Raw genomic sequence first — 17,125 nt, forward strand, 5'->3', positions numbered from 1 at the left:
TGGCAAAAGCATCAACTACAGAATTAGCAGATCTGAGAACCTTGAAACCTATCATGGAAGATCTTAAGCCTGTGTGTAAGAGTTTGCAAATCTGTGGATGTAGAATTGGAATTGTTAAAGGGGCTCGCAAATGAGACCAAAATATAACCTGAAGAGTTTGTTAGAAAATCAGAAGAAGGACATTTTGGTCATTTTACCTTAGCTGTAATTTTCGGAGATGACATTATATTGTTCAGCATGTTTAAATTTCTTTGTAGTACAAATTTTATGTAATTTTGGTAAGTCTATTGGGAGATAAGGGTTTATGTAAAATTTAACTAAATAGGGGTAGTTTTTGTAACTGTCTAACACTATAGTGAATAAGAAGAAGTGAGGGTCATGCTTGACCCCCATCTAGAGCAGCTCCTCTCAAGCTCTCTTCTCTCTTTCTTCTCTCCCTCATTCTCTTTCCAAAACTATTAATTTTTTACTTATTTTTTATCATGGTGTCAGAGCTTTAGGATCTGGAATCAAGCCTTGTTGTTCTATTTTCTTCCTCTTTTGAGGCCAGCAAGTTCAAAAAAAGGTTTTTTGAGGTTTGGTTGTGTCTGGTGACACAAAATTAAAATTTTCTCATCCTTTTTTCTGCCAAAACCTTATGGTTGCTGGCATCTACTGCTATTAGGTGTGATCTAATGCTTGAATAGTCCTAGAGGACTTTTTTTGGCTAGGGAAAACTCCCAATTTTCTGGTGCACAGCCCAATACAGGATTTTTTCTGCTTGCCTTGCCCCCTGAGAAGGTGATATCAGCCCTATTTTCTGCATGATTTACAATAGTTGTTGATTTAAATCATATATTCTGGTTTTTTTTGGATCAAGTTGGGTGTTTCGTGCAAGTATACCTGCAAACCCTTTTTTTTTTAAAAGTGGGGCCCACCTACCCTGTGCACCTATCTTGTGATTGAAGCTTTATTCGGTTGATTGTGGTTGCTTAGTAACAGATGGCAGATTATGGTGAAGGTATTACTCCCTCTAGAGAATCTGGTAATTCTGAGGGAAAAGAGACAATTATAATTACGAAAGATTAATTGGTCAGAATTATCTTGCTTGGTCAAAATCTGTTTGGATGTTTCTGAAAGCTAAGAAAAAAACTTAGTTTATTAGAGATGATCACCCAGTCCCACTGAATGATGACTAGGAAGCTGAGGATAGTCAAGTGATGACTTGACTGCTTAATAGTATTGATTCCAAAATCAGGAATCAAATTATGAACTGCAACACAGCCAAGGAGATGTGGGTCTCCTTAGAGAGTAATCTATCAAGGGTATATGAGTTATATGCCAAGATGTTCAGCCTCAAACGAGGTCAACAATCTGTCACAAAGTATTATAGTGAGTTAATAGGCATACTGTAGGAGATTTCTGTTTTTCACCCCTTACTACTTATGAGAGGGAAACTAGAAAGCAGCATGGACAAGTACACATTGCCAAGTTTCTTGATGGATTAGGACCAGAATTTGATGCCGTCTGAGCACAACTTCTAGCTTTCGAGGATGTTCAGTTTTTTACTGCATATTACAGAGTTTTGCGTGCAAAATCTGCCATTGTATCACAATGGGGTAAAGATGTTATAGGTGTTCCTATGTCTGCACTGAACACTTTGGGATTCACAAAAGTTTTTAAAGGTAAAGGTGGTGGTACAAGGGGCAGAGAAAGAGACAATCAAGGCAGAGATCGATGTTATGGTGATAATAGGCAGGACAAAAAATGTACCCATTGTGGACATACCAACCATATTTCTAATAAGTGTTGGGCTAAATTTGGCAAACTTACATGGGCAAATTCTCTTATACATGAAACTGCAGAGCATACTGGGTCCACAGTCCACATTGTACTTGGAACATCGGATGAGATGCAACAGCTAGTTAAGCATATGGCATTGTTGACTGTTGGTTCTACTTTGGCATCTGTGGCTCAGACTTCTACTTGTACAGCTACCCTGGCTAGCTCATGTACGTAAGCTCTACATGTGCTTTCTTCCTCTACCTAGATTCTTGACTCCGGTGCCACTACTCACATGTTAGGCTGTACTGTTTGTTCCCAAATTTCCTTTGAACTTTTTGTCCATTAGTCAACTCACAAAGTCTATGAATTGTTTTGTCACTTTTTATCTTTCTTATTGTGTTTTCCAGGATCTTGCAACGAGGAGAATGATTGTTACATGCATTACATTATGACGACACACCTTTACAATGACATCTACGGTTAGGTTATCCCTCCCCTGCGAAGTTGGTTCAGCTTTTTCTTGCATTTCCTTCTAACATGTCGTTTTAGTGCGAGTCATGTCAATTGGGCAAGCATCACCTTACACATTTTCTCTCAGTCAATCTAGAAACAGTCGCTTATTTGACATCGTGCATTTTGATGTTTGGGGTCTTTGTCCTGTATCTAGTAATTTTGGTTTTAAGATTTTTGTCTTTCATTGATTACTTTAGTCGATGTACTCGGTTGTATCTCCTAGGAGAGAAATCTAAAGTATTTGATATGTTTCAACTTTTCTTTAATGAAATAAAGACCCAATTTGGTACTTCTCTTCGTGTACTTCACATTGACATTGGTTTGGAATTTATGAACGAGAAGTTTGATTTATTCTGTTAGAGTAAAGGAATTGAACATCTGTCCTCGTGTGTTTTTACTCCACAATAGAATGGAGTGGCTGAGCATAGGAACCGTCATTTGTTGGAAGTCACATGCACTATGATGTTTCACATGAATATTCCAAAATCTTATTGCGGAGACTCAGTTTTTTTTTTATGGAATGTGTGAATATTTTTAAAAAGAAGAAGAAATACAACCTGTAGAGAGGGGCCATCCTCCACTATGAGGCCTTGGAGGGATAACCCCTTTTAACATGGTAGTCCAGCAGGTGATTGGCGGATCTGGGGGTGTGCGTCCATGTACAATTCAGGCAAGAGGATATATTACAAATTTCAAAATAAATATCTCAGTGCCGCCAGGGGGCCGTTTGCTTAGCACACCAGTTAATGACAACCTTGGAGTCTCCTTCAATGATGAGGGGCCCAAAGAGACGATTTTAGAAGATCTTGAGGCCTTGGAGCAGCCCAGTGGCTATGGAATCGGAGATGCTCAAAGGACCAACGAAAGAGTAGCGGAGGCTGCTATTCTCATCTTGGATTATTCCACCAAACACTGTGGGCCTTGGGCAGCCAAAAGCACTACCAATGAAATTAAGCTTTGAAGTGTCTAAGGGGTAGGAGACCACATTGTCATTTCTTGGCGCGGGAGGGCCCAACCATGGCAGCAATCAGGTGCCAGTTTTCTCGGAAATCCGAGCTACTCTGGTGGATGAATTCCTTCTTCATGACGAGCCAGGCAAAGACCTGGCCAACAATGTTCTCAGCAAGTACCTCGATTGGGGAGGACTTGAACTGGAATTTTTCGGTTATTTTTCTCTTTCCAGAGAGCCCGAGGGATGTGTCCCATGCAACTAGAGATGAACATTTTTCCAAGCTTCGGGAGCCGAGAGTTTGTGATGGAGTAGATCATAGATGGCAGGTTGTGAGGAACACAATATTGTATTCCAATTCTGTTGATGAGGTTGGCCTAGATGACTTGTGCAAATTTGCAGTGGAGAAGGACATAAGTGGCGGATTCTAGAGAGTTGCGGCAAGGTGGACATATTGGATCAGGCACATGCGTTCCTGACCTGATGAGAGCATCAGAGGTGAGTATTTTGTTTTTACATGCGCACCAAGTAAAAAAGTGGGCATGAGGAGGGGCGAGCAGGGACCAAGCTAGGGCAGTAGGATGGCGAGGTTGAGAGGTGTTGGGGCCATGCAGAAGATTGTAAGTAGAAGCCACAGTGAATGAACCTTTAGGACAAGGAGTCCAGATAAGGATGTCCAGAATTTGGTCGTGGATTTGAACATTTGCAAGGCATGAAAGGAGGTTGGAGGCCAGCAAAACTTCAGAATCTATGAGGGCTCTGCGAAGATTGAGGTTCCATCCGCCAGGATAGGACCATAGGTCTGCAATGGAAGCATTCAGGAGTCTAGAAAGGCTCGAGTTGGAGCCGTAACTTTTTTCCAAGGGTTTGTCTCCCAACCACCAATCCGTCCAGAATTTAATGAAGTGCCCATTTCCCAGGTAGCACTTAACCGCCTCTAAGAAAGTGGGGAGTAGGAGGGAGATTTTCCTCCAAATAGGTGACAACAAGTAATGGCGGCCACCATCTGTCCACCAACCATTCATCTTGTTTGCCTTGGCAGCAACCAGAGCTCTCCAGATCAGATCAGGAGACGAGTTGAATCGCCAAATCCATTTGATGAGGTACGTAGAGTTTGTTTTGCGATGTTTTTTATACCAAGCCCTCCAAGATGCATTAGTTGGCACACGTCAAACCAATTAACGATATGATATTTCCTTTCCCCATTGGGCCCACCCCAGAGAAAACGTCGCTTGAGGCCTTCTAATCGATTTATGACAGAGACGGGGCAATGAAATAGGGAGAGGAAATAGCTGAGAATATCGTGGAGGTAGGATTTGATGAGGGTGAGTTTGCCAACCTTGGAGAGAAATTTACCTCGCCAGGTGGCCAGGCGTTCAATCACAGGGTGCCAGCTATTCTTGGTGGGAGTGCCATGAGTCAGCGACAGGCCAAGATAGGTGCAAGGGGTATTAGTAATTTGACATCCTAGATAATCAGCCATTTCCTCAAGGGCACTGTGGTCACTGTTGAAACCAGAGATGGAGGACTTGGCCCATGTCACTTTTTATCCAGAGGAGAGCTCGAAGAAGTTAAGCAAGCCTTTTAGGTGGGTTACTTGGTCCATCGTGCCTTCGCCAAAGAGGATAGTGTCATCCGCATATTGGAGGATGGCAATATCTTGGTTGGGGTCAATAGAAATGGGGTTGAGCCACCCAATGCATTTTGCATGCCAGACCATAGCAGAAAGGTATTCAGCAATGAGGGTGAAGAGAAAAGGGATAGCGGGTCACACTTTCTAATCCCCCGGGATCTGCTGAAATGCCTGCAATATTTACCGTTTACCTGAACGGAAAAGGAAACATTGGAGATGCAACTGCACATCCAAAAGTGCCAACGAGTACCAAATCCTAGTTGGCTAAAAAGGTGGTCAAGCAGCTTCTAATAAACACGATCAAACGCCTTTTCAAAATCAAGCTTAGTGATAATTCTAGGAAGGTTGGCTTGCTTGAAGGAGTCAACGAGCTCATGCACTACCATTGCAGAATCCAAGATGTTGCGGCCTTTGATGAAAGCACTTTGGCAGGGCTGGATGACTTGCGGGAGGACCGCACGAAGGCGATTGGATAGGATTAGGGTGTTGTATGAACTGGTGGTGAGGTTGATTGGCTTGAAGTCGTTAGGGTGCACAATGTTGATCTTCGTGAGTATCAAGGCTATGAAGGAGGCACCAATGACACGATGTGTAATTCCGCAAAGGTGGAAGTTGTTGACGAAGGCATAAATATCCTCTCAAATGGTCTCTTAGTGTTAGCGGCAGAACTCCCCATTAAAGCCATTTGCTCCAACCGGCCCCTTGACTGTTCCTCACTTCCACCAAGCTTCCATAAGTCTATAGCATTCTTTGTCCTCCAACCAAGATTTCTCTAATCGAAAAGGTTACTGACCCTAGGAGTTTGACTTTGTGTCAAGAAGAATAGGCTAGTGATCAAACATTGTCGTACCTAAAACAAGAGCTGAGGCTTCTGAGTACATGTCGAGCCAATTATCGGTGCTCAAGAATAGGTCCAACTTGGATACGACACGGTTCCTTTGGGAGTTGCTCCCAGTGAAGGCCTTGCTTGAGATTGGAATTTCCTCAAGCCTTGCTTCAATGAAGTCACAAAAACCACAGATTTAAGAAGTTATGCGAGGTGCTGGACAAAACACAGTGGTGTTGAAGTCCCCGGCAAGGAGCCAAGGAACATTCCAATTGTTGATAGTTTGGGATAGTTCACCCCAGAATTCAGAATGGCACCTATAGCTGCTGGGACCATATACTCCCCCTAGGCACCAAATAGCTCCTACCTCCATATCTTTGAACTTTTTCTGTCAAGAGCTTCTAAGATGGCCTTGTCCCAAAAGACTAATATTCCCCAAGCAGACCCACAAGCATTCAGAGTGAGCCAACTGGGTTGCGAGATATGGCAGAGATACCAAACTATTGAGTCAGACATGGATCAAATTTTTGTTTCTTGTAAGACAACCACCTGAGCTCTCCTTGCCGCAAGAAGGTCTCTAATTGATGCCCTTTTCTTAAGGCTGCTGACTCCTTACACATTCCAGGAAACTGTATTATTGTCTTCCCCTTCTTCATTGTTATTCCTGGGTTTTTTCTCTTTCTTATTCGTTGCAGCATGAAATCGTTCAACAAATTCTAACATCTTTGCCCATGTGTCCTCGTCATAGTGCTCCTTTTGGCTTTGAATGGAATTTGGCAGTGAGTAAGATTTCTGTTAGAAGAATGTTTCTGATTATTGATTGGGGAAAGGGGGAACAAACTTTCAAGAATTGTTTGGAGCTGTCTTAAAATGAGAGATTTAACACAACGTTCTAATGGGTGTGAAAGTCACTTTTTACCTGTGACATGGCAGCAAAAGTTGTGGCCATTATGGCTACTACAAGGCACTTCCATTGTCAGGAGGGAAGCAGGCTGGTTCCTCCTCCATTTTAGAGGTTTAACTTTTATTTTTTGTTATTGCAGAGAGGAGGGACGTGGAAGAGGGTGGAGGAGCCTCCTCGCTCTCATCCTGTTGGCAAAGGCTGAGACGGAGGGACCCAACCCTCCCTTCTCCTGCTTCACTTGTTCTTTTTTTTTTTTTTTCATATCTTAGAGAGGAAGGAAGCAGGATGGTGTCGAGGAGCCTCCCTCTTCCCAGGTCAGAAAAGGTAGGCAATCCGTTCCTCTCTCTCTCTCTCTCTCTCTCTCTCTTCCCCTTCTGCAGCAGAACAGGATGGAGGTGTTGCCCTCTTCCCCTTCTTCTGGTGGGAGAGAGTGGAGGCGCCTCCCCCTTCACCCAAGTTTGCTCGTGGCGGAGTAGGGAGAAGAGGGAGGGCAAGGGCAGCCCTCCCCACCCCTCCCCCTTCTTCACCGGTAGGAGGCAACTGAGGAGAACAAGGAGGCGCTGCCACCCTTTTCTGCTTCTCTCCTCTCTCGCTGAAAACAGATGGAAAAGAAAATTGAAATTTTCACCAGTTTTGCCATGTAATCCTATGTGCCAAAGGTAAAATTTTACCTGTGCCATGTATGTGCACTCAGCATTTGTCATTATATTTCTTTAATTAGTTGATTTGTTACTGGCCTTGCTCTTGTTCTTTTAATCCTTTCTCTTAACGAAATTCTCAAAATTTTCTATGACAGTAAAAACTATATAAAAGAGACCAGAGGACTCACCATGTCGTACAATTTTAGTTCAATCGCAACTACTTTTTAAGTGCTGAATAGTAGTCAAGGATCCACTTTTTTTAAAAAAAAAGTTGAGGACTCTTTTACTCAGTTTTCTAATTTGTTCGAACTGTTTATTAGAAAATTCTTTTTTTCTTCCAAATTTCTACTTTTAAGTGGTACATATTATAGAAAATTTTGACCTAATACTCTTTCATGACATCTTTCATAGGAGAAATGTATACCAGTCTTTGTTTTTAAATGTTGGCTCAATGTTTGATGCTGATAGTAATCTACTAGTGAAATGATTTCAAAGCAAAAACAAAAAACCATTTTCAATAAGTAAATAAATAAATAAAGTAAAACTTAAAGGAGTCTCTGCTATAATGAGATTGGAAGGAGACTTAAGCCATTTGCTTGTTATTCTTTGCCCTCGGGCTTTGTAATAAAATTTCTCCTTTCTTAAAAAATAATAAACAAATAAAATAAAACAAAGAGTAAAGCAGACAACAGGAAGTTAAAAATACAGATGGAGAGAACTTAGGAAGGGTAGACAATGGGGGAACATTGATGCCAAGAAAGATTACAAATTTTACATATATCCTGGACTTCTTCAATGATGTGCCCATGATGCCTGGAAATTGGTCTTGCAAAAGAAAAAAGAATACAGGAGCTGAGTCACCCTTAACAATTCAGAGCCCTTAAAAGTGCTTTCAGTTTAAAGCCTGTGAATTGAAAGATCATAAAAAAAAAGGGAGATGGTCTTTCCTTTGTTGTCTTGGAGTCTCTCTCAAGCTTCCGAGGGTCTTCCTTTTAGACTTCTTTCTTTTGTAAGTGGTCTCATTCAAGTTTTTAATTGTAGAAAGATGTGTAATTGATTTTCTTATATTTAAAAATTCTATGTTAGCATACATCTGGAATATCTTGTCTTTTGGTCAGTTACTTTTTGCAACGATGTCTAGGTGCGATTGACATGGCATGAGGTGCATGGATCAAATGGGTACCATCCCATACGAGAACTTGTCCGTGAAGTATCAGAAAAACCACAGTTGAGGCTAGTACCTCATTTTGGATATGTCAGCCTTTTCCCATTCATGATGAAGATCATCCCTCCAGTAAACTCTCTCTCTCTCTCTCTATCTATCTATCTATTTATAAGGCCTGAAATGACTTGAAACCTATTATGTGATTCTCATTGCATTAATATTGTACAGGAATCGTGGGTGTTGGAAAAACAACTTAATCTTATATCCAACCAGAGTACCTTGTGGACAAGTTATGGACTCCGTTCACTTTCTAAAACAAGGTTGTTCACCTGACTCTTGTTTAGTTTTTTTAATTTCTTTTCTGGGCGAAGAAAAAAAATGCTCTAAAAAAAAAAAAAACAAAGAGTGATAGATATGTTGTTGTTCATTTCTTTCTTTTATTTGACTACCTCACCTCGTCACAATTATCTTAAACCTCGTGGTTAATAATTTTTGGACCTAACGAAGATCAGAATGCTAATGACTTGATAGTAATTTGACATTGTTTCAACAGTGGTGAGCAATAACTACATGTTTACTATTTTAGATAATATAGCCACTTGCTAGATCTCGATTATCAGATTAATAATTAGATCTCCTGTTTGTGTAGCATCACATTGTTTTCCATATCTTTAATGGATGCTTCTCATCATACAGATATAATTTACAGATATCTAAATAATTAACTGCATGAAATTTCTCTAGAATCAGTTTCGGACTTAATACTACATGATAAAGGAATGTTTTAGTAGCGAGAAGCTTATTCAGATTGTTCTGCACTATACTTTTGAAATTTACTTCAATCAATGTGGTTAGTAACTGTTGATACGCTTAATGCAGCACCCTTTACATGAAACATAATACCGAGCATGATCCACCATATTGGAGGGGCCCTATCTGGATGAACATGAATTACATGATTATTTCTGCACTACACCATTACTCTCAAGGCAAGTACAGTAAACTACCAAAATATTTAGAAAAGTGATTAAAATTATTTCTCATTTCATCGGAACTTCATACAGAGGATGGACCTTACAAAGAAAGGGCAAAGACAATTTATGAGGACTTGAGAAAAAACATAATTGGGTGAGTATTTAATTCCAGGTACCATTTCTAGAACTTCTCTTGTGGGACACAGTTTCACTCTTTTGTTGCATATCGCAGAAATGTTGTGAAGAATTATTTCCAAAGTGGATATTTATGGGAGCAATATGAAGGAAGAACTAAGGGCAAAGGAAAAGGTGCACGACCATTTACAGGATGGACGTCTCTTGTTGTTCTGATGATGGCAGAGCTTTATTAAAACCTTCTTTTGGGAATGGTGCTGGCAAAAGCATTTGTTACTTTCAACTTTAGGCTTACAGAAATCACCCAGGATCCTGTTTATTGTGTGAATCCGGGCAAGTTATATTCATAGCTGATCTTTCTTGCTTAGTCATGAAAAAGCTATCTTTGCTTTCACAGTTGCAGCTAACACTGTATAGGACAAGTCTTTTTAAATGTCAAGTCGGCACTTTCAACACTGCATTAATGGAGAATTGTACGTTCTTGCTAAGTGCCCATTTCCAAAGTTACGACATAAATCTTAGATAATCTTCGCTAATCTTTGTATCACGATCATACAATGTAAAAAGTCATTTGGTGCGATTGAAACAATTGTTTGTTTAATACGATGGTTAAGATAACCGTTAATCATGATTGGACGGATGAGATAATTGTTTTTTTGTATTAGATTATCCCTCGTCTTTTATCGAACCAAAGTTTAGTGTGGTATGTATCAATGTAACATGTATTGATGACTAATTGGGTGACATAATTATGTAATATCCCAAAATTAAAGCCTGCAAGCGTTACGGTCTATAAAATGTCATGGACGGTATGACACGTATGCAAAACCATTTAAACTCTGAACGTAAGGTAAACAAGGAAAAAAAAACAAAAAAAACCACTCCGACTCGGGTGCAACTGGTTGTGGGTGGGTTCGGGCTAGCCGGTTAACGTAATTCCTGGCGGTTCACCCGAACCCCGCTTAAAGGCTCTCTGAGAGGCTCCAAACGAACTCCCTGCTTTTCTGCCATTTTTTCCAAGGCCCAGAGTCGAAACATCCATTCCTCCCCGACAGCCTCCCACGTGCCCGTATAATCGAGAAGGCTAAGAATGGCAAATACGTAATTTGAAAAGCCGATTATGTGTAGGCTGGACTCCTCTCTACCCAGCCCCTCGTTGATATCGACCGGGGGGGCTCTATATAATCAGACTTTTGAAACTGCGATCACAGATTACAGATTGTCTCTGTTTTGGTCAAGCTTTTTTCCCCTGCTACCGCCAAAAATGTCCCTTGGTGCCTGCAACGTCTCGGCTGACCCGTTACGAGCTCTCTGCCGCTCGGGGCTCCTCCCTCCCTCGTTCTCCTCGTCCCCCTTCCGGCGTACCCTCGTCCTCTCCCGCTCAGCCCCTTCTTCGTCGTCATTGGAGGTCGAGAGGGAAAACCGGGTTGGAGATGGCCAATCCGGTTCGATGAGCTTGGCGGACAGGCTCCGTCTCGGAAGCCTCGCGGAGGACGGCTTCTCCTTCAAGGAGAAGTTTATTGTTAGGTGTTACGAAGTGGGTATCAATAAGACTGCTACCGTGGAGACTATAGCAAATCTATTGCAGGTTCTTTCTAATTTTCTTCTTTTTATTTACTGATCCAGAGTGAACCTCTTTTACAGTTTTCAGTTTGTTGTGTTCTTTCTCTGTTTTCCTTTTTTCTTTTTTATATCTCCTGTGTTGGTTCCAAGTCAATGTAGTCTGTCATTGTTAGGATTTTGGATCTGGCACATTTGGCCTTCGATTTTGGTGGTCGTTTGGTACTGCTACCTTCCTGAGACATTTAATGCCGGCCCTGAGGTCCGCTTTTTATGAGCGTAAAGAATTGGAGGATTTCGATCCGGCTTTCTGTAGCTTGTTGCAATTCTTTCTTTAATTCGTTTTTTCACAATTTTTTTTTCCTGTCTGCGCATCTGACATGTAGCTGCCCATGTTTGACATGCACATAGTAATTTTTTTGGTTTCTGATTTTCTTTTGGCATGAGCTTGCGTTAGCAGACTGTCTTTACGCTTACATCCACGTCTCTCCTTGTTTGATGTTTTACTTGCCTGTTATGTTAAATTTTTCGTTTTATCCTTTTTATTTCTCCTTTTCTTCTGGTGTTTGTGTGGAATCTGGAGGATTGAGGATCCTCTTTGTGCTGTTGTTCGCCTTCGCAATGAGTAAACGTGACAATGAATTGGATCTTTTCTTCATGGAAGTTTCTTTTCTAGACATTGTAGAGGCAATTCAAACTCACTTAAGTGACCCTGCCAGAACAAGTTATCAGATAATAAAAGAACCTTTCTTCATACTATTTTCCGAACTCTCCTTCTTCATGCTGCTGTAGGAAGTTGCTTGTAATCATGCTCAGAGTGTTGGATTCTCTACCGATGGATTTGCCACAACTCCTACAATGAGAAAGTTACACCTCATATGGGTTACTTCTCGCATGCATATTGAAGTATACAAATACCCCGCATGGTGAGTTTTAATCAAGCTAGCTCGTAATGATATCAAAACACCCTAAACTTGTCATTTGACCTGGAACGTGTCTTTTAATGTGAGCAGGGGTGATGTGGTGGAAATTGAGACATGGTGCCAGGGCGAGGGTAAAATTGGTACCAGACGTGATTGGATTCTCAAGGACTTCGCTACTGGTGAAGTTATTGGCAGAGCTACTAGGTTTTTCTCTTCTATGAAATTGAAAATTTTCTTGTTTTTCTCTTTTTCCTTTTTTTTTTTTTTGAATGTTTGAAAACTTATACGGTAGTATTAAAAAGGAATACCAATTCGACCTAAATTGGCTGCACCTATTTTTGATTTATCAATTAAATCCGGATCTAACATCATTTGATTTAGTTTCTTCCTTGCCCATTTTTGTAATCTTCTTCTCATTCTGTTTTATGCTGCTTTTAGCTCTTTCTTTCTTTCTTAAAATTCATCTTAAAGGATATAATTAAGATAATGGCAATATTGTAGATATAATGGAGAAGACAGATTTGTAAATATTACAACACAAACAGTGTACAGTTGGGAGCAATCTCCATGGGTTGGACCAGACTCTTGTATTTTATTTACAGTTAATGAAAGTAATTATCTAGTTAAATTCAATTTCTTTACTTGTTCTCTGGATGTTTCAGCAAATGGGTGATGATGAACCAAGACACAAGACGGCTTCAGAGAGTTAGTGATGATGTAAGAGATGAATATCTGATTTTCTGCCCCCGTTCTTCTCGGTGAGCTGATCTACTTCTTGTTCTAAACAGTTGTTCCCTTCCTGCTTTTGTGTATATTCTAAGCCCGATAGTGAGACCCCTAAGATTAAGATATGTATACATAGAATGAAAAAGAAACTCTCAAATTCTATTTTTTAGACCTTATTTTATTAATTTTGTTGTTTGAGTATTTCAACCATAAATAAATGAGACCTACTATGCAGAGCTATCGAGGAAAGATGTCATTGTTGTCAGTTGTTGAATCCGCTCTGAGTCAGGTGTTGTAGTAATCTAGCACAACTAAAACCTTAAGGCAACTAAAGTTTTTATGATGAAACCGAACCTTGTTTCAAAGAGTGATGAACCAACAGATGTTTGAGTTCCCTACTAAATGCAAATGTTTGAACGCCTATTGATGTAGCACAAACATCAAAGGCCTAAAGCTCGAGCCTAGTCATTTTTTCTGTAGCAGTATATAGTAGATATAGAAACAAATAGGAGGGAGATGATGCAGAATCATATCCAATTGCTGACTGATGATTCTAGATTTTTCCAAGTTTTATCCAATAAAGTATCATAAATGTGAAAAATCTGCCCATCATTATGTTACGTGGCTCAAAGAGATGGTTCCTAATTTTTCTTTCCTATGACCATATAGTTGATGCACACTGCGAGGTGGACCCACAACAGCCCTGTGCTTTTCAAGCTATTTTTCATCCTTCTTAAAGGGTAATCTGAATAAGTTGTCTGGAACTTTATCTTGGTGACAAGGAGGGGCAAATAATAATCCAACTTTATTCAGCTTATTTAGTAGCCTTTTTCTGAATCATTATAGAATGAAGAGGAATAATATCTTCAGTTAGTAATGATGGAGGTCGTAAAGAAGATGGCCCATTAGCTTGAAAGATCAGCAATGGTAGACAAGAGCTGTCTGTTCTCCTATGAATTAAGCAAAGATATAGAGTAGAAGTTGTTTATCTGGAGATAAAAAGGATAGTTCACTTACATTCGACTTCTTTCTTTTTGAGCTGCCACTAATTATGTCAAGATTTACTCATTAATATCTAATAAGTGTGCTCTGTTTCAGATTGGCATTTCCCGAAGAAAATAATAAGAGTCTTAAGAAGATTCCTAAACTGGAAGATCCAGCTCAGTACTCAAGATTAGGACTCATTGTAAGTCTATTTACCAATTTGTAGCTCAACCATCTTTGAATTTTTTCTACTCTTACAAGGTTCAGTTTCCTTGCTGAGTTCTTGCTCCCTTTTCTATTTACAGCCTAGGAGAGCAGATCTGGATATGAACCAGCATGTAAACAATGTCACCTACATTGGATGGGTTCTTGAGGTAAGTGCATTGCAGCCTCCTGTTTTACTCTTCTGTCGTACACCTCTAATTTCTTTATGTCATGTGAGTCATAACCAGCTGAATCAGAACATTGTTTTTTCTCAAAACTTCCCAGTCTGAAGTCTCTAACGGGTCTCTCATGCTATTGTCATTCTTAATCTTGTCCAGAGCATACCCCAAGATATAATTGACACTCATGAGCTGCAAACGATCACTTTAGATTATAGAAGAGAATGCCAACATGATGACATGGTCGACTCATTGACCAGTCCCGAGTCGGGTGGCGAAGAAGTCCCAAAACTTGATGGCAGCAATGGGTCTGCCATTGCAAAAAGAGGTGACCAAGACTTGTGCCAGTTCTTGCACATTTTGCGTTTGTCGCCGGATGGTCTTGAAATTAATAGGGGGCGCACCGAGTGGAGAAGGAAATCTGCGAGATAAAAAGTATCACCCTAAATAGCACTTCAGTGCTATTTCTATTAACGTCTCTGCATGACAAGAGTCACTCCCTGGGTCGTTTGCCTATTTTTTATTCTGCCATTTTTGGCATTGCTATTCTATTTTTTTCTTCAAGCGTATCTTAGGATTGGATGAGAATTGACAAACACAGTTTTGTTTTGAAGGAGATGGATGATTGGTGAAGTAGGAAGGAAGGGTGTGTTTGCTATTAAAGCTGTATCTGTAACTCTATGTAATATTACAACTTGTGGTTCATCATTTCTTCTTTCTTTCTTATTATTGGATTCAATTTTTTGGCAACTGGGTGTTTTCACACATCTGAAATCCGGGAGATTAACTCTGTCATGAGTTGATATGACAATTGATGTCTTCGCATGGTAAAGCCAATTAACATGTTTCAGCATTCGAGTTCTAGTCTGGAAAACAGGCGAGAATGGTAAGAAAAGATGAAAAAAGTGAAAAAGCAGGCCAGGCCGTTCACAAATGTTTTATAGGTGAGATAAGTAAAACCTCTCCATGCATCTGAAAATTGTCTGTCTATTGATCGACAATGTAAATTCATTTATGTTGTTGACCCGAAAAGGTTCCTTCATCCGATTCATTTTTGTTTTTTTAACGTTCTGCTTTGATGTACAGTGAGCTCATTGTAACTTTATTTCCAGTATCGATCATGTCCATAGATAATTGTATTTATGAGTAGGTAATGTTAGGTAACGATTAGATACAGTACTGCTTTTCTTTTTTTCTTCTTTGTAGTAATTGCCAATTTTGTGAGGAACAAGAAGCATTTTTTATTTTTCTTCTGCTTGACGCGTGAGTCTTCTTTTGAGCAAAAAATACTCAAGAATTGGATAAAAGTTTGGAGAAAAGAAATTCAGAGATGGCTATGCACATTAAAATTAATTACTGAAAAGTATAAGAAAAAAATTACGCCAAATTGTACTCACTCGTTCTCAATCCTTTTTTTTCTCCTTTTTTAAGCTTTCAGGAAAGATAGTTCACAGGAACATCAGTTGATGGCTCCAATGTAAAACTGCCCTTCCCCATCCTTCATTTCTGCTTTCAAGAGTAAGAATGTGACTTGAGGTATACATACCACAAGCTTCTGGTTACTTCTTTGTCGAAGAAACAGAAGTATAAAAAGTCACCGGCACCCACTTGTAGTTGGAGCCGCCATGACTGGTGTACCAGTGCGAGTATCAACTCAGACATTCAATACCAATGGTTATAGCGGTTGAGTGTCAACATAGTTAGTGCAAGAGCCTGAAAGGAAACGAATAATAAAGCAAGTACATCGGTCCACATTTATGATGACTTTATGTCTCGGTAATTTGTCCAATTGCCTTTTTTGATTGCTATAACTTAGTGACTGGCTTTGTCATGAACCCCCGCATAAATGAATAGGTATTATTAAAACAATAGTAGAATGAATACATGCAAAAATTGTAGCAGATTAGACAAATATAAATCCAGAACCGTGCATGAGACTGGATGTCTCGACAACTACGTGGATTTCGATTATGTGTGGAAATCGTACTGTCAATTTCTATGGTTTCCGTGCAGAAGCCTGCCCTCAGGCAACCGAAGGTCTCAATTACTCTGCGTCTTCCTTCTCTATGAGTCCAACCTAAGGCAGACCTGCTCCACAATCCGAGAATATCAAATATTACATTTCAATTATAGGCCAGGGAATAATTCAAGTGTAGGAGTGATTTGTACGAAGAAGATTAAATGGAAGAGCGAAAAGAAAGTTGAAGAAAAGGGAAAAAATAAATAACAATAACTGTTATTGATTGATTGGGGAGATACATATGTTGGTTGGTACGATAGGAGCTATCACCGTATCATATTCAGGGTTCAAAGAGATACCCTACAGATCAGGCTTTTTTCTATTAAATAGCTACTAATGCTCAAATAATCTCCAAAGATATATCTAGCTTATCACTTTCTTCCTTAAATCGCTGAAAAACGTTATCTAAACAAAATGGGGGTTATTATACAACTATGTTCTCTTCTAATTACATAACACTGTCATAGAGTTTCCATAGAATTATGACTTCTAATATGTAGCTTAAAGAAACCAGGAGATCCCTAATTCGAATGATAAAATCAATGACCACAGTAATCTTACACCAACAGCAAGCATAAAATTCCTATTTCAAAATAATGTTGCTAGTCACGAGTCATTAGTAGAGCTTTACACCCTCTATTACCTTCTTCTCACAGATTCATATGGAGTGCCGCCATCATTGATATCCACCCCCAAAGAGCTCCAATTTTCAAGTTTCAACATTCGATTTCTTGTCTATAAAAGGCTAGAATGACGAAAACACTAAGGCGCAGATTAATTATATGTAATAAAAAGTATACCTACTGATCTTTGTAACGAGCTTGCTCTGTTGTAATACCTATGTGATTCGCATGGGTAATCCCATAGAGGGTTAAGGAATTTCAGGCATAAAGATGAATCACAATATATACATAGTCTAAAATAAACGATGCAATCTCTCTACAAAACAAGCAATGTGATTACAATTCTTCCAAAAAGACTCGTAAAGAATCAAGATGGGTACAACATGAAGCCACTGGCTGCGT

General features: G+C 39.8%; 2 protein-coding genes across 2 annotated transcripts in view; both read left to right on the forward strand.

Annotated features, from left to right (window-relative positions):
* The window catches only part of LOC137964033 (mannosyl-oligosaccharide glucosidase GCS1), a 55,151-nt gene extending 45,184 nt beyond the window's left edge, over positions 1 to 9,967 (forward strand). Inside the window, exons 18-22 of the mRNA XM_068811296.1 lie at positions 8,372 to 8,524; positions 8,624 to 8,715; positions 9,275 to 9,384; positions 9,460 to 9,523; positions 9,602 to 9,967. Coding sequence (XP_068667397.1) covers positions 8,372 to 8,524; positions 8,624 to 8,715; positions 9,275 to 9,384; positions 9,460 to 9,523; positions 9,602 to 9,740 — 558 coding nt within the window. The 3' untranslated portion in view covers positions 9,741 to 9,967. The remainder of the gene's footprint in view (positions 1 to 8,371; positions 8,525 to 8,623; positions 8,716 to 9,274; positions 9,385 to 9,459; positions 9,524 to 9,601) is intronic.
* Positions 9,968 to 10,733: 766 nt separating this feature from the next.
* On the forward strand, positions 10,734 to 14,806 carry LOC137962846 (oleoyl-acyl carrier protein thioesterase 2, chloroplastic-like). Its single transcript, XM_068809948.1, has 7 exons — positions 10,734 to 11,092; positions 11,857 to 11,990; positions 12,078 to 12,191; positions 12,650 to 12,745; positions 13,812 to 13,899; positions 14,003 to 14,071; positions 14,240 to 14,806. The coding sequence occupies exons 1-7, from the start codon at positions 10,769 to 10,771 to the stop codon at positions 14,510 to 14,512; spliced, it is 1,098 nt and encodes a 365-aa protein (XP_068666049.1). The 5' UTR covers positions 10,734 to 10,768; the 3' UTR covers positions 14,513 to 14,806.
* The last annotated feature ends 2,319 nt before the right edge of the window (positions 14,807 to 17,125 follow it).

Source organism: Aristolochia californica, unplaced genomic scaffold, assembly GCF_029961685.1.
Source record: "Aristolochia californica isolate CCGP_79_NKW_82.1479 unplaced genomic scaffold, dmAriCali1.0.hap1 SCAF_4, whole genome shotgun sequence".
Lineage (NCBI taxonomy): Eukaryota > Viridiplantae > Streptophyta > Magnoliopsida > Piperales > Aristolochiaceae > Aristolochia > Aristolochia californica.